Source organism: Ahaetulla prasina, chromosome 8, assembly GCF_028640845.1.
Source record: "Ahaetulla prasina isolate Xishuangbanna chromosome 8, ASM2864084v1, whole genome shotgun sequence".
NCBI lineage: Eukaryota > Metazoa > Chordata > Lepidosauria > Squamata > Colubridae > Ahaetulla > Ahaetulla prasina.
This window is the reverse complement of record NC_080546.1, coordinates 30809234-30830901: the sequence shown is the minus strand read 5'-3', so window position 1 is coordinate 30830901 and position 21668 is coordinate 30809234. Positions and strand designations below refer to the sequence as shown.

The following is a 21668-nucleotide window of genomic DNA, read 5'->3' as shown; positions in this document are numbered from 1 at the left end:
AGCATTGAAAAGTTTCAAGTCCTTGCCTCATTGTGCTCCTATATTCTGTGGGAGCAATTAAAGCATGCAGATAAGCCAGAGTACTTTACAACCATGCAGACTTCTCTTTTTAAAACTAAATTAGTTACACAATATGCAGTGCAAGATACTTGACAAAGTTCTCAGACTGCACAGTGTCAGGGTTGTCAGCTTTTTTCCTCTTAGGGTGGGAACCACAGCCGTATTGTTGGACTCAACCACAGCCATGATTTGATTACCAACAACAGAAAAATGTGGAACAGTCACATATAATTGATCCCAGCAGTTGGTAGGAAAAACAAAAACAGCTATTATTTTAATGTTATCAGACAAATTAAAGTGAAATCTATATTTGTATGCTAATTGCAAAGTTGAATCTTCCAAGTAGTTCATATCTAAAGGAATCAACTCGTGCCCACGTGTTGTCTATAATTTGTTATGGCATTAAAATTTTTGATAGTTGTATGAATTATGTATTATATTCAGTAAGCCAAAATTTCACATATTTTGTCATTAAGTTTTATGGCTATGACTGCAAACCTGTGGAATCTTACATGACAGTGATTTGCACTGAACTCAGTGGGAATATATCAAGCAGTAGATAAAAGAAAAACAGGTGTAAATACTTCCTTAAACTTACTGTAGGAAAATGTAATTTTTCACAAATGGTTCCAAAAGGTTTGTTGGAAGAAATGTCCATCTGGGTTCAATTCCAAGTGGGGAAAGAGACACTGGAAACATGGAGACTGCTTGGAAAGATGGTTTAATGGTGGTCAGGATCACGTGGCTTGAGTTCCTGAACAGAAAAGGGCGAGGTGCTGAGCGTGCCCTGGCTTTATGCTTTCTCTGAGCTTTGAACTTCCTGGGGTACAGGAAGAGTATCCTGATTGGTTGTCAGACTCCCAGGGGCTGGGGGTCTTAACTAGCCTTGCTGGCTGATGTAATCTTCCCAGGTGCCATGTGGTGAGTTTCTGTTGCTAGATGGGTCCTATTGTGTTGCAGATGATGGTCCCATTGACAAAAGTGGGGAAAATAAGTTTCTGTCTGGCCCATTGACAAAGGGGGGGGGGAGGCAGGAAGCTACAGGGAGCTGCTTTGTCCTTAAAACATGTTTCTCCATTTCTCAGGGAAATATATTCTGCCTTTTTAATATTTTCTAAAATATTTCATTCTTCTAGGAGGGGGGTGGGTGCTAACTTCCTACAGGTTCCTATAATTTGAACTATTTAGATATATTTTTAACTGTGAAAAATAATTGTTTTTACTGATTTGACTAATTGTTTCACCTTGAGCCAAAACAAAATCAAAATATGAACAAAATATTCACATATTTATATGATTCTTTTTAGTTCTTCCAAATGTTTCTATCACAATTTCTACCTTATACTAACCAGGAGTTTCAGGTAATCTTATCTATTGTAATTTTATCCTTTTAGTATAAATCTATTTCTGACAGTAATCAAAGCTTTTCCTTTGTAATTACGAGCTTCTTTTGATTCATTCAGAGTTAGTTCCAATGTCAAATTAGGGCCAGCTGGGAGGAGATATTCCTACTTTAAAATACTTTAAAATAAAGTATTTATTTTACTTTTTTTCATACCAGAGAAAACTAGAAAACACAGCAGAATTTGCTGGTATACTCAAATGATAAATAAGTCAGAAAAGATTTCTGATTTTCAGTATTTGTATAATAAGGTAATGATTGGTTCTAGCATACATTATACTGTTATATAAATAAAACCCAAAGGAAATAACCCAGAGTGGATTTATATGTAGAAAACAAGAAAAAGTTAGAGTACATGGTTTGGTCTTATTTCTGAACTCAGATGTCACTAATTAATATTATGTTTTTGCATAAGCTTCTGGTTACTGTACATTAAAATTTAATAAAAATAATTTTAAAAAGATTTTTCCAAGCCTGAGTTCTTTCTGTCTTTAATATAAAAGAACTCATGAATTAACTTCTCCACTTCTTTAATGCTGAAGCTTCTCTATCCAACTAAAAGCTGATTTTCCAACAGTATGTATGTAACGTGTGACATTAAAAACATGGAATTTGAGGAGAAGGAGGAGAGGAAGTAGTAAAGTGAAGGGGATGAAGGATGGGAAAGTAGTAGAGGGTAGAGAGGGAGGTTGTGTAGTAAGGAAGTGGCAGTCGGGCAGGCCTGAATCAGTAATAAATAAAAATTAATGATTAATGATGGATAATAGTTTGTACATAAATATGATGTTGAAAAATGGAAATAAAAAATTATTTTAAAAAAACAAACATGGAATTTGGGGAGGGGGTAATTACTGGAAACTGCAGGCTCTCCCAATTGTGAAAAATAAATTATTTCAGGCATGCAAGGAACACTCCAGAGTTAAAAACTAAAACAGAATAGAAGTCTGTACATTTACTATATGGTCTGCTTATAGCTGAAATAAAATGGAAAGAGATTATCTCCTGGGCGTATTCAAATTGGGAATACAGAAGTTAGTAAATTTTCTCTATGGTCACTGTCTAGAAGGAATTTAAGACTTAATTTCCCACTTTCAAAAATCTCTTGGACCATACTAGCTTTCAAAAATTATATATCGTTTGACAAATTATAGAATTTTAATCCTTTTGTTTTTAGTGAAAAGCTGTACAGCTGTTTTCCATACAAAGAAGGTAGTCTCTCCTTAATTTTTTAATTAGAAAGACACAATACTGAAGGAAACAGAATGGGAAAGAGAATAAAAATTTAAATTTAATGCAATGATTCTTAAAATATTTTTTTCAATAATAATAAGCTAAATACATTTTATTGTATAAATTCTGACAGGCATTTCATATATTATTGATATATGGAATATATTTTGCTTATCTTGTTGTAGACTTTTTCCCAGTATGAATTAAAGGGCTATATGACTATTCTTGTGTCACCCAAAACCATGCCAGCATAACTTGTACTGTCCCCACTGACAAACTCGTATCCTGTCTCTTCTGTGCCTGTTCTGAATCATTGCTGACTGACGTTGTGCCACTCGTTCTAGGAAAGTTTATTGCCTTTTTCTTCTTGATCTAATACTGGTTACATCACCTGTTAATGAGGAAAACATCCAAAAAAGCAGGAGTGCTGGAATGGGCCTGATTTCTCTCATTTGGTTTATCTATCACTCCTCCCACCTCTCACATCTCATTTAGCATCTCCCAAGCTAAAATAATGTGAACTATGTAAAGATATGGCAAGACAATAGGGCAAAAGAATCCCCAGAAAAAACAGTCCTGCCTTGATTGCGCACTAAGTCCTAAGAAGCTGGAGAACTGAAATTGACTAGCTATTGGTGAAGAATCAGAAAGGGAAATTGGCAAGTAAACTAGCAATTCAGTAACAAAAATCTGTTTCAACATCCCACCTTGTTTTCTGGAAGCTGAAATGAGTGGAACTGCTCTGTTTTAAGGTAAAGGTACAGTTTAGAAAACAATTACAGTGGAATACCCCATATATTTCTTTTCTCCCCAGATAAAATAATAAAATGGTAAATGTATCTTCCTGGAAGCCTAGAAATAATTTGTTTTCAAAAGCAATGGAAGCAGGCAATAGATATGAAAGAACTCGAAAAACAAAGTACAAATGCTAAAAAAGAAATAGTTGGTGTCAAGGCATTCCCATCATTCCCAGGATTTGGCAAAATACATCTCTAATCGAACCCACAGCAAGTCAGCAAGCCTCACTTACAACTAACATATAAAACAACATGTTAGATTTTACACACCTTAAAACAGTGGTGAAATCCAATTTTTTTTTTACTATTGGTTCTGTGGGTGTGGCTTGGTGGGTGTGGCAGGGGAAGGATCTTGCAAAATCTCCATTCCCACCCCACTCTGGGGCCAGCCAGAGGTGGTATTTGTCAGTTCTCCGAATTACTCAAAATTTCCACTACCGGTTCTCCAAACTGCTCAAAATTTCCATTACCAGTTCTCCATAACCTGTCAGAACCTGCTGGATTTCACCCCTGCCTTAAAGCCCTGGTGAGCTGGTGTCCTCTTAAGAGGAAACAACTACTTTAAATCTGGTATACCTGATAATAATTAAGAGAGAAAAGATTGGCATTGTCAGAGCATCATTGTGTTGTGGTAGAGTGCAAGTGAGGTCATGGCAAGTCACCCACAACACCATTAAAAAATAATACATCTTGACACTCTTTTTTTAAATCTTCACAGTTTCATTTGCACCTACACCTTCAGAAAAGAATAAAGTATTCAGCTAAATTTATCATTCAAGAGATTTTTTCATTTGGTAATAGGATGCCCAATCAATAGTACCAGAGACTCCTTACATGAGGGGTGTCAAACTTTATTTAACTGAAGGCCACATCAGAGTCGTATTTGACCTCGGGAGCCAAGGTGGGCTTGGCCAGCTTGACGTCACTCAGGTTGGGGGCGTCTGTGGTGGCCTGAGCGCTCTGGCAGCGAAAATGGGCTCCCGAGCTCTGTTTTCGCTGGCAGAGGGCGGCAGGAGACAGTCGCAGCTGAAAACAGAGCCTGGGAGGGCTGCACGCAACTGTCATGAGCACCATTTTTGCTGGCAGAGGCACTGTGGACCGGTCCTTTGCTGTTTCTAGGGCAGCCCCGTGAGCCAGATCTAAGCACCGTGCAGGCTGTATCCGGTCCCCGGGCCTTCAGTTTGACAACCCTGCCTTACATGATACAGAGTTGCATAGAAGATTCTTCTTAAGAAGACTAACAATCAAATAAAAAAGGGTGGGAGGATGAAGGCTAATTCAAGATACACATATGCAAAACAATTTTTTCCAATACTATCTTCTATAATATAACCTCAAAGCAAATGGTCATATTTATTTTCAATAAAAAATTAATAAGAAATTGAAAAGTCTGGTTAATCATAAATCTAATCCAGTGCAGGATTAAGTTGAGTGATTATTTCTAATTCTATATTTGCTAGTCAGTACATCTCTTAAAGAGAGCCAGTTTAGTAGTTAAGACATCTGTCTAGAAACTGAGAATGTAAATTCTGATCCCACCTTTGGTATAAAACCAACTGAGTGGGTCAGTCACTTTCTTTGAGCCCTAAGAATCAGACAACAGAAAACAATTACAAAAAAACTTTGCCATGAAAACTGCAGAGACTTGTCCACAGAGTCACCAGGAATCAAAACTAACCTGAAGGCCCACATACACAATTCTTAAAGAGCATAACCTGTTCAAACCTTAGCATCTAGTTTACTATCCAATTACTGGTACTTTATGAATGATAGCTCTTATATTGTTAGTAGAATAGGCCAGTGATGGTGAACCTTTTCGGCACCGAGTGCCCAAACTGGAATGTTCTTGCATGTGCAAGTGCATGCATCGGAGCAGCAGAAACCCAAAGACCAACTGGCCAGTGTGCGCATGCCCGCATTGGCCAGCTGCTCTTTTGGTTTCTGACACATGCATGCACGCTGGCCAGCTGGTCTTTGTTTGTGCCGGAACACCAGAAACGCAAAGACCAGCTGGCTGTCGTGCATGTGCGTGCCAGAAACTAAAAGAGCAGCTGGCAACAGTGTGCATGCCCACAGAGAGGGCTCTGCATGCCACCTCTGGCACACTTACCATAGGTTCGCCATCATGGGATTAGGCAGCAGCCAGGAACATGCAGGGCAGCATTTCTTAGGTACATTCCATAAGACATCAGTGTTCTGCAAACAGCTTGTAGGAATGTCATGTGAAAGTAATCGTGTACCTGACTCAACTCTGCTCCTACTTGTTATTGTACATGTAGAGTTGTACAAATCTTTATCAGAGCAATTTGATTATCACCCCAATCAGCACGGTAGCACTTCAAGCAACACTACTCTGCTATGATGTAAACTTCTCTACCTGTGCAGAAGTCTCATTCAAAGCAAAGGTTGAGATGGTGCTGTCAAGTTGTTCTAATCAAGAAGCAAGATAAATGTATGCATCGCTTGCCACCAAACATTGGTGGGTTTGATCCCCTGGGTCAAGCCCATAAGCCCCCGGCTTCAACTTCAAGCACAAAGCCTACAAGCACGCCTTACAATTACCAAGCATTCCCATTTCAAATACAGGGAATAAAGCCTCAGTCCAAGGTTATCCTTGCACAGTTCTCACTCACTAACATTAGGCAACTGTAAGCTAGCTAAGTAAAAGCAAGACGTATCTCTCCGCTTTCATTTTTAAGCAATGCTCTACCTTGGGTTTTTTCCTGGACAAAAGCCACCTGACTTTGCTGTCTTTATTACTGTCACTCAGCCACCTGAAGAATTCACCATTCAAAACAAGTTTGTATGGATAGTGTGTCTTCCAAAAAAGATCACATAGCCACACATTTTGGTTATTCTATGAAACAGTTATAGGTTTAAAAAAGCAAAGAAAACAGACTTTAGAGTCTAATAATGTTGAAAGAAGGGATGCAGTGGCTCAGTGGCTAAGACACTGAGCTTGTCGATCTAAAGGTCAGCAGTTCAGCGGTTCTAATCCCTACTGCCGTGTAACGGGGTGAGCTCCCATTACTTTTCCCTGCTTCTGCCAACCTAGCAATTTGAAAGCACATTAAAAATGCAAGTAGAAAAATAGGGACCACCTTTGGTGGGAAGGTAACAGCATTCCGTGTACCTTTGGCATTTAGTCATGCCAGCCATATGACCACAGAAATGTCTTCGGACAGCGCTGGTTCTTCGACTTTAAAACAGAAATGAGCACTGCCCCCTAGAGTCAGGAATGACTAGCACATATGTGCGAGGGGCACCTTTACCTTTAATGTCAAAAGGTTTTAGAGAACTTCTACTTGATTGTTCCCAAAAAAGCATAACAAATGCTTTAAAATACAGTTTAAAAAAATACTAGCTTCTAGTCAGAAGTCATTCAGCATGTTTACACAAGATATTTGAACCAGTGTAGAGCAGCCATGGATAAATAAGTCATCCACTGCCAAGCAACTGAAGAAATTTCCGATTACCCAAGTTATCCTGGGAGCAGCTTTTCTGGCAGCATTCCAACCATCTTTGTGTTGCCTATCATTTTGTGTTGTCATTTAATTAGTTCCAAAACTTTTATTTTCACTGGAAATAGTCCAGTTTGGGTCAGAAACTTTATTCATCCTATTTTTGCTCTAAGTCTGATACATATACACACATCTTATGTCCCTATAGAGGGTGGGAAGAAAAATGGAAACACATAAAAGAGAAAATGAAGCAACTAAAGATAAGTACACTAGAAACTTGCCCTGGATACAATGTGATGGAGAATATTCATAGCATTAACCATAGTTTACTTCAAGTTCTAGATTTGTGCACCATTGAATACTAATATGCTTTAAATCCGTTTAAATGTATTTAAATGTTTAAATGTAAGATATGATTTAATACAAAGATAATATAGGTGTCTGGGTTAAAGGGACTCCAGAAGATCAATGACTGAATGAGCAAATATCTGTATTTGCTATTAACCAGCAAAATGGTAATCACGTTGTGTTTGTGCAAAGTTTTTGGTTTTTTCTTAATCAAATGAATCATGAATCATTTCCTGATTGCTTATTTGTACTCTATGACTATCATTAAGTGTTGTACCTTAGAATTCTTAATGAATGTATCTTTTCTTTTATGTACACTGAGAGCATATGCACCAAGACAAATTCCTATCCATTTCTGGGTGACACAAAGCATTTAAATTTAATAAACTATTATTATCATGTAACTATAGTTCAATAAACCATGCTTAAATAAATAAACCATGTTAAGGAAATCACAGAAAATCTAATATTTGCTGAGTTTTCCAATCAGCAAATATATTTTATATTTGAAGGGTCAAGGTGGACTGTCAATTAATATATATAATTTACAGAACAGCTCAGAAGGCAAGAGTCAGTTTGGTCTAGGCAAAATAAGGTTAAATTATCAGATTACAAAGAAGGAAACTATGAGTTCTAGTACTGCTTTAGGCATGAAGACCAGCTAATTAACCTTCAGTCAGTTACTCTCTCTCAGCTCAACCTACCTCACAGAGTTATTGCTGTGGGGAAAATAGGAGAAAGGAGATTAGGTGTTTGTTGCCTTGAGTTATGTACAAATAAATAAATAAATAAATAAAGATGAGCTGAAAATGCATGTTTGCATCTAAAAGCAATAAATGATTTGTCAATTTGTTCCTGTATTATAGGCCAGTGACTTGATACACACAACTTTTAAAGTTAATTATGTTAACTATTAAAAATGAATACTAGTTAACTAGCCTCTAATACCTACCTTTAACAAATTGCCAATTTTTTGATAATTTGCCACTGGAGCAAGACTATAAGAGGACTTTCCCAGATTATATTAATTTAAGAAGCAACCCACTTGAGGCAGAAGAGGCAGAAATGCAAATGGACAAATACTAAATTACATTACTAGGTATGAATTGCAAGGTATGGATGATCCAGAGTTCTATCTGAAATTTGCTGCATGCTGCATACTGCATTAGTGAAGTGCAAACACTCATTGCACACACAAAAAATTATGCAGTATTCAAATGCATAGACCTCTACCAGCAATTTAGAATGATAAAGTTCAAAAATTACTGATTATACAAACTGTCTCTCTTGTAAGCTTTATGAATATTAAGTAGACACCAACAAAGATCTGTAAACTCAGTCTTATGCTTCATTATATTTTGGTCACAAGTCCTGATACTGAAAAACAAACTCCGATTAAATTTTCATTCAGTTTTCTTCTTATTAAAATAAAATAGGAGTAACTGAAAATAGTCTTCCTAGTTTCTACTGAAACAAGAAGAGCAGACAAACAAATAAAAAATGACTAGAGTTATCAGCTTGACCTTTCAGTATAGAATTAAAAGTTAGATATTCAAGTAACTATCTGAACATAGAATCTGTCTGCATTTCAAGTCTTTGCAGTTACACTGTCAATCATTTATTGTCACACAGCAGACAGAATAACGTAATAACAATTTTACTGCAAATATTTTTTGAAATGTTTTACATGAAAAAAAAATAGTTCAGTGAATCTAAAGTAAACATAATCCCTGTGAATGTGGGAAGGGACACCACCCTAAGTATCTCGATTCATTTCCAGAATCTTCCATATTTTAAATTAATCTAGTTATACTTTCTTAAATCTGAAGTTGGCAGTAGTTTTGATATATCAGGTGAGATCAGGCAGGTAAACAATACTAGCAAACCCTTAAATGAATGTATACATACAAAAATGATGCACTATTCTCTGAAATGTATTATGTCTTCCAGTTTCATGTAACGCAAAAGACAATACAGAATGAAAATAATTAATTGGTAATTCCAAACATGCATCACTTTGCATAATTGTTTCTTAACCAAAAGCATACAATTTGATTAACAATTTTTTTCATATGACAGATACATTTTGATAAGAAGTGTTAATATATAGTACAAGTATAGATATATATTGTTCTACAGTTATTTTCAGAATTTGATAGATAGCACATTTTTATGGTACCCTTATGCAGAGAGAGCGAGAAAGAGAAAGTGGGGGGAGGGAGAGAAAGACCTGCTAAAGCCATGTGGTTCCTATTAGAATCCTAACAGTATTTTTCAAGGCACTGCTCACTGCAGCAGACAAATTCTATTTAGATAATTTAATGGATGGTCTTGGAAACCAAATTCATTATCTCTCAAATCACATAGCTAGACATTACCTTTATCCATGACACAGCTTATCAGTCTAAGAAAAAAGCCAAAAAGAAAGTAAGACAGAAAAAGGGTAGGTTCAGCTCATAATTTAGATATAAAACAGAATCTAATTAAGAGGCAATACAAATGTATGTACAAATAAAATGAATTGTACATATAAAATATTTGCAATCATAAAAATTAAAAGAGCAACCCTTTAAAAAGTTAAATGCTGAATTTTTAAAATAATAAATAAATAAATAAATAAATAAATATGACATTGCTTTTATTAATAGATAACCTTTTGAGATTACTGTGCTAAACTTTTTAGCACCATCACTGAAATCTTTTTAGTTTCCTTTGCTGATGTTGCAGCTCAAGCTACTTGCTAAATGACATCCCTCTCATTCTTCACATTATTTACTCATGACTGAATCCAGGCTGAGACAGAGCTATCCTTACTCCCTTGTATTATAAATGCATGATAAAATACATTTCAGGTGAAGGAAAAAAAACAAACTCATTTGCATTTTCCCAGTAATCAGCAGTATAGAACTGACTTTGAGTGCTTCTTCCATTTTCATACAAAATCAGAATCCTGAAATACTCAAACTGCAGCACTATTCTGTTCTACACAGTAGAAACTGCATTCTGTATCACTTAGTAACACACCATTCAATGTATCTCTGCATTTTCACACAGAGCTTATGACAACAAAATGCTATATTTTCCTTCCTTCCTTCCTTCCTTCCTTCCTTCCTTCCTTCCTTCCTTCCTTCCTTCCTTCCTTCCTTCCTTCCTTCCTTCCCTCCCTCCCTCCCTCCCTCCCTCCCTCTCTCCCTCCCTGTGTTATTGGTTGAAACTGTACTCTCTGGCAAAACTGTATCACCTTCAAAATATGGTTTTTATACCTCAATAACATTTAAATATTATGTAACATTTCACATTTGACAGATGCGCTGTCAATATTTTGCTTGCTGGGAGAAATGAAGTAGAATATTATCTCTTTGCTTGGAAGAGGAAAGCAGTAGTAATATGAATTATACATGTTTACTGATAAGATAAATGGAACTTTTCATATTCTTTTCATTTACTGAATGTGATATGATGTAGGTAGTATGGCAAAATATATATGGATCTTCTTCTGTATTTTGCATGATCGCTGAACCAGACAGCAAATGTGCATGCATGTTTTATAGATAAATGATGTCATTTAGAAGGAGGATGCAGCAATTGCTGTGTGGTATTGCTGTATGAAATTCTGTACCTGCATTTAGCACATCAGTCTCTGCAGAAAAATAAGTAATACTAAGAAAAACCAGGCAACATGTTGTCTAGTGATCTTGCATATTGTATAAAGGGACGTGTTCGGTATTGTAGTAATGCAGATAAACTTGTATGATGGTATGTTCCTGTGCACATGACATTTACAGGTTTTACTAGGGTAAAACTTCTCTGTACTACTACCCATCTGTAGGAAACAACGAGGAGTTGTGTCTCTCCTTAGGATATGCTAATATGAAGGCTAGAAAGCTCATTTGATATGACTGAAGGGAATGGCATTAATTATTATGACATGTGGTGGTACAAGACGATGCTGAGAGCAATGTAAAGGAATTTGATATAAGCAGGGAGCTGAAACAGAAGGTGGTCGTCTACCAGTGGGTCTGTGACAAGAGTGCAACGCAACAGCACAAGGGAATCAATGGTGTCAACAAGCTCCTATGATGACAACCTTGCCCGTTGAAGCAGTCAGTTCCTTTGCACTTGCGCGCACAAACCTGACTTGGTCATTTCCATTCCCCAGCGCAGCTGCTGAAATGGACTTTTTTTTTTAAAAAAAAATTAGACTTAGCATTGGTGCTGCCCCCGACATGGTCTCTCTCGTCCCAACCGCGCCTCATTCGCAACCCAAACCCCCCACCGGTCGCAAGGTAGCTTCTTCCCAGATGAAAATAATACAAGCGGAATCCCGGAATGGGAAAGCGCGCGTATTTACGCGGGTTTGTGTATGCCAGTAGGTAAAAAAAGGATGGGTGGATGGTTGTAGTGCCTGCCACCCTTTCTACCTCCGCGGGATCCATAGAGCGCACCCACCTGCCGAAGGCGTGTCTGGCTGGATTGGGGCGATGTCCCGCTTCCAGGAGGGCCAGGGGAGGAGGGGGAAGCCATCTTCCGTCCCTGGGCTGAGTCTCCGATCCACCACTCCGCTTGTTTCTCGAGTCCTAGGAAAGTAACCGCCTGGTGGCAAGTGCCGCCAACCGTCGTCTTCTACTACTAGTCCCTAAAGCAAAGCAGAGCTGAGCTCTCGCGCTCTCTCTCGCTCCCTCACCTTCCTCAGTGACCCGTCGCCCTTCTTCTTTCCAGCCTCGGCCAAAAAAAAAAAAAAAAAAAAGACTTGGCACAGCCGGTCAGAAAGCACGCCCGAATTCCCCACAGCTGCTCGCCTCCGCCTGCGAGGAAGTGGGCGGGGGAGGTGCGGGGGCCGGGTAAGCGCGGGAAGGGCACACGACTGGTCACGGAACGACCTTTCTCGGGAAAGTCGGAGACGCAGCAGCCGCAGCTGCTGCTGCTTCCTTGCGCTCTAGCGGCGGCCGGACGCCGTGGCGCTCCTTCAACGCCTGTGCTCAATCTGTTCCTCCGGTTCTTGGTGCAACAGCAGCAACAGCTTCATCTGCGCGCGTGCGTGTGCGTGGTGGACTAGGGAGAAGGCGAAGGAAAGGAAAAGGGGACCAGCGCTGGGAGCGCCGTAGCGCTCTCTCGCTCTTTCTCCCTCGCGCCGCGCGCGCCCGCGGCCTCACACATACATACGAGGGAAAAGCTGGGTCGAAGAAAAGGGGAGGCTGCGTTGGCGATGAGGTCATGGACAGCGCCTTGAAATACTGCCGGTGGCTGCCGTGCCTTTACCGGGCTGGCAAAAAAGCGAGGAGGGGGCGTGGAAAACGGATATTAAGAATCCACCCATCCCCTCCCACCCCCTAAAAATAACGCCAGAGGGCCGTCTGGGTCTCTTATAAGCGGCGTTTCTCCTCAACGAATTGCAGGTTTGTGGCCAGTCGGCACTCGCCACAAAGCCGCCACAGAGGTGTGGTCGCCCAGGTTTCTGGTTCTGTCCTCGGCAGGACGGGCGCAGGAAAGCAGAAGAAAAAAAAGGGGGGGGGCGGTTTGGCAGAGCAAGCCTATTCGGGTTCCCAAGTCCTACATTCTAGGCTAAAGCGAGCTTTTCTCAGTTGTCACTTGTGGCCGAAGCTCGATTGTGAAGCTTGGTTCAACTCTGCTAAGGAGCCTTCCTTGGCTCTAGGATTACACCCCAAAGCTAAGCACCTTTTACCGAATGCAACGAAGGCACTATAGCCAATTTATTTGGGGCTAAGCCCCATTAGCTCTATAATCATCAGCAGGCAGGACAGGGTTGTGTGTGATTTAATTTTTAAGCCTACTAACAGAGTGGAACTTTCCGGATCTAGGGTAATATATCTGTCTTTAAACAGGGTTTTAAATGCCATGTAAAAGGATAGATGTTTAACTTCTGGATTTGAGGGGGGGGGTGTTGACAGCCTTTTACAGTTATTTTGATGCAACATTTTTGTTGCTATGTTAGTTTATTTTATAATCTGTCTTGTTTTCCAGAAGATCAAAATAAAACAATGGATCACTCAAGTCTCCTGTTAGCACAGTGGTCATCCATGGAAGCGTTAAATAAATGCAGTATCTGTTCTTTTGAAGCAACAGGCAGGAATCACAGGTAGTATGTGATAGTTGGATATATATTTTTTATATTGGAAAAGCGCAAGATCTGTCTTTTACACTGGCCTCTGGAAAACACCAGATATGTGATTTTAAAAAATGGGAACTAGCACCTTGGAAGATGGAAGAATAGCAAGATTCTACTGGGCTGGCTACCACATTTTCCCTGTCAGCCTTGATTTTCAGATCCTTAGAAAAGTTTCTTTTTTCTCTATCCTTTTCTCTGTGGAAAAGCTGATGAGAACACAAAGAAGAAACATTTTAATGGATGTTCCTGCCAAAAGATAGAAACCTGGCTCCATATTTGAGGGCTTTCTGCCAAAAAGCAAGGACATTTTATGTCCAGACAAGTAGAGAAATGTAAAAAAAAAAAAAAAGATTAACCATTAGATGATGCAAGCTTGTTAACTGCTTTTTCCTTAAAAGTTATTGATACATTAAAATGGAAATTTTAATATATTTGCTTTAATATAGGAAAAAATCTTATAAATAAATACAGGTCTTGCCTCAAATCTCTATTCATTTTTCTGATTTAAATAAAAAGCACCTCCAGTTAAATCTGCTTAGACTTAAAACCTTAAAAGTGTAAGAGGGAAGGCAGGCAAGAACAAAGTGTTGGCTCTGCTTGGTTCAGCAAAAAAGGGTTCCCAGAATTACTTGGATCAAGATATTTTTAAATATCACATCTTGTTTCTAAAAAAATCAATAGTCATTATAGTGCTTTGAGTTTTATTGGGATGTAAATGGCTTCAGTTCCAGAGACAGCTCACTTGATTCTTTTTTCTCTCATATTTCTCATTCAGAGCATATGTATATATTAATAATATACATGTCACCCATCTATTGATAGATTTGTAGATCTATCAGTTTTTTTATATTATATTTTATATTTTGGTAAACAATTTGACCATTTGGAACAGTTTAAAACGGGGGTCACCAACCTTTCAAATCTCAGGGACCACTAAATTTATAATTTTAAATCCCATGGACCACTAATATAATCTGCCTAATGACCGGCTGGGTGGGCGTGGCAAGGTGGTCATGTGACTGGGTGGGCATGGCCAACTCAGTGTCACTCAGGTTGAGGGGCACCTTGCCAGCCTCTACTCGCTAATCCTCGCCTGCCTGCCCGCCCGGGCTCTTTAGGGCCCCAACGGGAAGCAGTTGCTGGAGCTAAGCAGCCACCATGAGAAAGAGTTGGCAAAGCAGCTAGCTCAGTTCAAATTGGATTGAGCAAGAAGGCGGCTCAGCAAGCATAGGCTTTCCAAACAGAGGGAAGACCTGCAGGAGTGCAAGGACAGGTACCAGTGCCTGGTGGCTCAGTGGGCTGAGATGGTCAGCCAGTTCCAGCCCATGATGCTTTCCCATTGGAACAAGGTCCTCCGACTCTTTGCCACCCTTCCTTCCACCAGCGGCCCTTCCCTCCAGTCTTCGGCCAAAGCCCCAGACCAGGAGGCTGAAGCAGACCCCGTCGGAATTTCTGCCCCTCTCTGACCCACACAAAAAGACCCTGAAGGGGGAGACTCTCTGCAACAACACAAATGTTCATTGCCCGTATCCATCCCAGGGACCATAGTTTGAGGACCCCTGATTTAGGGCAATATAAAAAATGCAAATAATTTTTCTGGAGACCACCAAAATTTTCTCAGGGACCACCAGTGATCCATGGACCACCAGTTGGTGACCACTGGTTTAAAATACAACTTGATTTGAACAACAGATCTCAGGATCAGATGGTTCAAAGCTTAAATCTTTATCATCTAGTTATTTGTGTTTCCATAGGAATTAAATTAAATCCATTTATAATTTTCTGTCTGCATTACTGCTTAGTACTCCATCTCATTTTTCTGGCTCCATCAATCCAGGTAGAGGTTTGCATGAAAAATTAACTTCCCTGGCTTTAGAAACAGTGAGGTGCCAGTTCAGAATCAAGCTTAGCAGAAATATTTTTCCCTATCTGATCTGTTTTTATTATAACCCAGAGATCTGGAATCTAGAGGTCTTTTGAGTCTTACAAGAAAAGCCTCCTGATTTGGCATGCAGTCACCTTAAAGACTTCCACATTATAGATAGTCTTTGCTTAGGTAATTGGGAGTGGAATTTCCATCACTAAGTAATGCAATCATAAACAGCAATGTCACATGATTATGCCACTTAGTGACAGCAGTTCTTGCAGTCTTCAATTACTGTCATTAAGAAAATCACCAAGGATCATTAAGAAAAGACCTCACATGATTGAATTTTGACTTTCTGTCAGCCTTCCCATTGACTTTGCTTGCGGGCAGGAGAAGTCACAATCATGTGACTACAGGATTCTGTGACAGATGGAAATGTAGGCTGGCTGCCCAAATCACATTTGTGTGACCCTGTGGGTACTGCAGCTACTGGAACTTTGACATCCAGTTATAAGTACACTTCAATTACAAGTTCAAATGGTCACTAAACTAACAATAATTAAATTCTAGTTTAGAGTTAGAAGGAAATGTTTAAGGTAAAACCCTTCAGTCTATATCTACCTTTCCCAAGACAAGCAGTCTAAAATTAGATCCTTGTAAATTGGTGTTCAAGAATACACATATCTGACCCATTCTTAAAGCTGTTCTGGTTGCTTGCACATGACAATTCTAAACTTGAAGTACAGGTATATTTGAAATACTTGAAATACAGTTCAGTCCAATAAGCTGAACTGGCTGCCAGTGAGGACTATTGTGGGGCAGATGTAGACCATGTCCCATGCTGCCAGTCTAACCCAAAATTAAAGAGAAGAGAAAATAAGGACTATAAAAACTGTTCTAGGAGGGAATAGTTGGAGACAAAAGTTGGAGAGTAAGGTTGACATGCATGTGTGGAGCATTTGTTGGTTCGCAGATTGTAGAAGGAGAAGAAAAGTCAACACATGGCTTCCCTGGAGGAAGAGATACAAAATTCCAGAAACATCTTCATCCAAAACCCAAAACCCAAGATGGGAAGAAGATAAATGGCTCACTACAGATAGCTGGAGTTGACATTTCTAGCAAAAGACTCCTGAGAGAGATTTGTCTCCCAATGGAAGAATAGCAAATAATGATCAGCTGAGAGAATCAATGGATAGATGAGCAGTACTTAGCACACATGTGCTTAAATCCAGCATATTCCTCGCTTTTATTCTGTTGATAAATCCAGAAAACTGGGAGAGAAAAATGAAGGATAAGGGATAGGAAGTTAAGCATTTGCAAGAGTAACAGTACGGTATACTCTCCAAATACTGTATCAGCTGGAAGTTTCACTGCACAGTTTCATGAGCACTGAATAAAATATTGCTGGATGTGTTGGTGCCACCAGTACTGGGTGAATTAATTCTCTGATAGTCACATGTAGTTAATTTTGCCATTAACAGTCTCCAATGTGGAGTAAACATTTAGTCCTTTAATGCCAGATCCTATTTTCCAAAGCATTTTAAATTTGTCTATTTTTCCCAGTAAGTTTTTGGGGGATTTTTTTTGTGTGCTTTTAATCTTGTTTCCAGTAAAGGTTAATTAATCTAATGTTTTATTTTATTGTACTTTTATTGCACATTACTCTGTATCCATCAAGATGAAGAACAGGCTAATAAATTGTAAACAAATGAATAAGACCCAGGTGTACAGTGCTGGGTCAAATTTCTGATTATCAGGAATGTTTATCAATACTTCGATGTAAATATTATTCCAGATGTCGTATGTTTTAGCCTACTTTGGATTAGTTTAGTCCTTTTTTCCATAAGAACAATAATTTCACATTCCAGTAGTTCTTTCTGAAGAAATGGCCTTTAGGTTTTATGTAACATATTTACTGTGAAATGTTACAAGTATCAGTCCATAAAAACACTTGCATCATTACTATCTACTGCCAAGTTATTTCATGCATAAAAGGTATTTACATAACAGAGTTAATGTTTTACTGATATTAACCATTTTTATTCCTACATCTTGCCTTTTCATCTTTTCAAAGGCTTTTTCAATACCAGTACAATTGCTGTTGTACCCTTTGACTTAACTATATGTGGCAAGAACTGCTTAGATGACTCTAGGTAATAACTATAGTTCTACTCAATTTATTTCACAAAGTGTGTTTATTGGAGGAATGGTGAGATATAAATATAATAAATGCAAATATTCTGTATAATAACATTTATGATAAAATTCTATCTGCACAAGTTCCACTGAATGTAGAGGGACTTAGTTCTGAATGTCTATGTATAGAAGTATGCTGTTAATATTGATTTTTTTTCCCAGCAAGGCTTTCTATTAAGAGTTAACTAGCTACAGATCTGGGACATTGGTTTGAAAAATTAAAATGTTAAAAGGAGAGCGATTCCTGTTGATTTCAAAAAATAAAAATCTATATGAAGATTAATAGCATGATTCTGAGAAGCCTTAATTAGGATGAAGTCCAACTGAGTTAGCTTCTGTAGAAATACGGGTTTAGTTTAGTTTAGTAATGGATACTTCCTGGGCTCCCATTCTTTAAAGCAATGTTTCTCAACCTTGGCAACTTTAAAATGTGTGAACTTCAACTCCCAGATTTCCCAGCCTGTGTGTGTGTGTGTGTGTGTGTGTGTGTGTGTGTGTGTGTGTGTGTGTATGTATGGTAAAGATGCTGATTTTATATGAGCTTATTCTGATTTAACTTCAGCTAGAAAGACATGGTTAGTTTAATCAGTGTAAGAAATGCCCACTTCTCTATTGTGAAGGTTATTCCTTCATGTACCGATTTATTTATACATTAAGCTATAACTCACCTGGTTCAACAGATATTAGTATGCAGATATGCTATGTATATTGCTTTATTTTCAATGATAGGCTTATACGGTTATTTGTGAATTGTATTCATCTGTAATACTATTTTGATGTAACTTTTAGAAATTCAAAAAAGTAGTATGATAAGGAATAGAGGTAAGGGGAAGAAATACTGCATAATATTGAAATGTAAATACATTCACTGTAAAATCAATTTGCATAGACAAAGTAGTAAACATGAAGTTTCTTTTTAACTTAATGAGGCTTTTAAGATGTCTTAATTGTGGACTTCTTTTATAGATGCAGCAAATTCTCAGACCCATATCTTAATTAAATGGGATTTATTGCCACATTGGTGAAGAGTGATATGTAGGAATGCAATTTCAGCCAAATCAACAACAAAAGCCAACCATAAGCAGAACATCACAGTAACTACAACTTATAGATACCTATTGCCATCTACATATAGTAAATTAATTGTGAACTTACATTGAGAGTTTTAAAGGGCAGAAAATAAACTTTCAAGGTACTGTAAACACTATTGCAAATAAGTTGCCTTTGGTTCTGTTTTTCTGTGAATAATGAAGTAATTCACTCTTTTTAATAAAAAATGTATAATTGAATCATATGTAGCCATTGATCAGAAAGTCTGTTTCTACAGGACAACTATTATCATTCCTCTCTGATTAAAAATGAGTATCAAACATAATCCTTAAATGTATGATTCCATCTTCAGGTATGATGGAAATAGCTAATTAAGATGGGTGGAGTCCTTTATGTTTTCAATGTCAGCTACTTAAGACTCTTCTCTGGTTTCTGATTCTGTACTTATCCATCATGCAAAGAAGGAATTTGAAACTAAATGCCCTATTATTAAAGTGGACACTAATCCTAAGTGGATACTAGTAGATAGGTATAGTATAAAAAAGTAAGAAAACTCTTATTGCAATAATGGCGAATAGCTGTAGCTCAGGTGTAAGATTAGGGTGAAGGTTCATTCTCCGAGCTTGTGGGTTGGTTTCCGAATGTTTCATTATCATACTAGATAACATTTTCAGTAGAGTTTAGGGGATGTCAGTATTCTTCTGTTTATAAGGGCTTCGTGTGGTCAGTAGGTCTTGTGATGGTGAGGTCGTGTCAGATGAGGGTTCCATCAGGTCAGGGTCTTGTGATGAGTCGTGTGTGGGTATGTCAAGTGAAGTATCAGGGTTCCAAGTAATACCTCCAATGTCAAGCCTCGGCAAGAGCTTGACAAATAAAGCAACGGGGAGAGCACACGAACCTGAGGGATCGGCTGAAAGGAAGCACGAATCCAGGGCACATGGTCCCATGGACACGGATGATGGTGGTGGCGACTGTGCAACACGGGGAAGGCAGGGGATCAGCACTGGCAATGCAGGGCTGTTGGCTGGGGGGACCGACGCTGAGCAATGACGTCAGATCCCGGACAGCAAACAGAAGCCAGGCAGCGTCTTTGAAGCAGCTGCTGAACAGCTGTCAAGCCTGATTGCAAAGGACTGGGGAGGGGTGTGTGGTGATGGCTAGAAAAAGGCACTGAGGCGGAAGCTCTCAGCGCTGACTTTAAACTATTGCAGACCGATTTCGACTAAGAGCCACCTTTTAGCGGAGAATAAACCGACTTCTAACCAGCAACTAGTGTCTAGCATGTTTTTCATCCAGTTCTCACACAGGGCGGTTTAGCAAGCCGAGACCCAATGAAAGAAGACTCCAAGGCTTGAAATTCCTCAAAGTTCTATTTTATTAGAGATGTCATATTGGCACATCTGGGAAAACCTGAATCTGAAAGCTTTCAGGTTTTCCCCACCCAAAGGAAAGTCCAAGTCCCTGCCCAGCACCCACATGTCCATCACATGGTCCAATCAAAGTACCGTCCCAACCAGAGATGCCTCCCAGTTCCAGCCCTCTAGGTGCAGGGCACGATACCTTTGACTCTCTGAGAAAGGGATGTTGTTATAACTATATATACTCACTCTATACAATCTCCCCACCCAATTTCCCATAGTAAATGTGGCAGGCCTGAAGGCCCAATGCAAAAGATGATTCCCAGGCCTGACAGGAGTGTCTTGTGGCTGGACTTGTGATGGGTCAGATGTGAATCACCATGTTGTGGTCCATCAGCAGCCTCCAGAGCTGGCAACTGAGTCAGACAACGATGAGGCTGAGGTGAGGCCAGAGCCATCGGGAAGTGAGGTGCGGACTCCAGAGCCTCCAGAGACTGATAGTAGTGAGGCAGAGGAACAGGAGGATCCTGTTCCTAATGCACACATGAGAAGAGCTGCCAGAAGGCAAGAGCAGTTCAAGCAGAGAGGACAACTCGGGAGTAGGGCCAAGAGATGATTGGCCCTGCCCATAAGGCTTAAAACAGACCAGCAACGGCATTTCTGCTTTGCCGGAAAACAACGTTGTAGCTGCGTTTTCTGCTCCGTCTTCTGCTTTGTATACGTCTTTGTTTTTGTGGTTTCTGGATGTCTGCCAGGAAGGGCCTTTGGCAGTTTGCCTAATTGGACTAAGGTTTGTGAGATAATTGAGGAATTTGTGTTGGGAGGCATTTGTTTTACTTTGAGTTGAACGATGCTGGGAATGAAGTAATTTTTCAGATACTCATTATGGAGAAAAACATCAAGCAGCTGTTTTTCTTCTGCTTTTCTTAGTGTTGTGGTGCTGCAGTGTGTCCTAGCCCTTCTGAAGAGGGTCTGGATGTGGGAGGGATGGTTGCTTGCGAAGCTGAAGATCTGGTCTATGTGCATAGGTTTGTGGTAGATGCGGGTTGCCAGCTTTCCATTGTCTAGTTCCTTATATTGATGTTGAGGAATGGGAATCTGTTTTCTGTTTCCTCTTCGCGTGTGAATTTGATCCCAGGAAATATATTATTGAGTAGGTGGTGTTTCTTCAATTTGGGAGTCTCTCTTGATATACCCACACCTGACCAATCACAAGACCATGACCTGACGTGACCTCACCACCACAAGACCCACTGGCCCTTATAAATAGAAAAACACTGATACTGACATCCCCTAAACTCTGCTGAAGCTGTTACCTAGCCTGGTAACGAAATGTTCAGACCCAACCCACAAGCTCGAAGAATGAACCTTCACCCTCAAATTATTATTTTCTATTTATTTCTTCTTATATGCTACCTGTCATGAAAATAAATGCTAAATAGGCATTTATCTGTATCTTTAAAAGCATATAATACTCTGTCATATATCAAAATGATCTTTTACTGTGATTATCTTTCTCTAATATACTTTTTCCACATTGGAGTAGAGTTATCCAACCATTTTATTACTTATAAATGAATTTTACATTTAAGCAAAATAACCATTCCCAAATAAATTAGAGACTGTTCCTCTGTCATCTCCTCTGTTGGAAGCTTAAGGAAAGCTGATTTCAAAAACAAATTGCATGCAATACCTGTGACTATAGAGAAAATGGGCATTTATCAACCCCCTAGTAAGAGGAATATTTTTTGTAAAGACTTCTAAAATCAGAT

General features: G+C 39.1%; 1 protein-coding gene and 1 long non-coding RNA gene across 7 annotated transcripts in view; one reads left to right on the top strand and one right to left on the bottom strand.

Moving 5' to 3' along the window:
* ANK2 (ankyrin 2) overlaps positions 1–12079 on the bottom strand; it is a 323704-nt gene extending 311625 nt beyond the window's left edge. For 2 of the 3 annotated variants that reach the window (XM_058193679.1, XM_058193688.1), the window contains exon 1: positions 11748–11945. In XM_058193679.1, the coding sequence (XP_058049662.1) occupies positions 11748–11822 (75 nt within the window). In that variant the 5' untranslated portion in view covers positions 11823–11945. Of the gene's footprint in view, positions 1–11747; positions 11946–11982 lie in introns of those variants that run through there. The other variant, XM_058193726.1, reaches the window with a different exon arrangement.
* A 114-nt stretch (positions 12080–12193) lies between these two features.
* LOC131203456 (uncharacterized) lies at positions 12194–20751 on the top strand. Of its 4 annotated transcripts, none has more exons than XR_009156394.1 (4): positions 12194–12332; positions 13281–13395; positions 17367–17445; positions 18455–20751. It is a non-coding gene; the product is annotated as an uncharacterized LOC131203456 (long non-coding RNA). The 4 variants fall into 4 exon arrangements; XR_009156395.1 differs by having other exon boundaries at positions 12207–12338; XR_009156393.1 differs by having other exon boundaries at positions 12218–12694.
* The last annotated feature ends 917 nt before the right edge of the window (positions 20752–21668 follow it).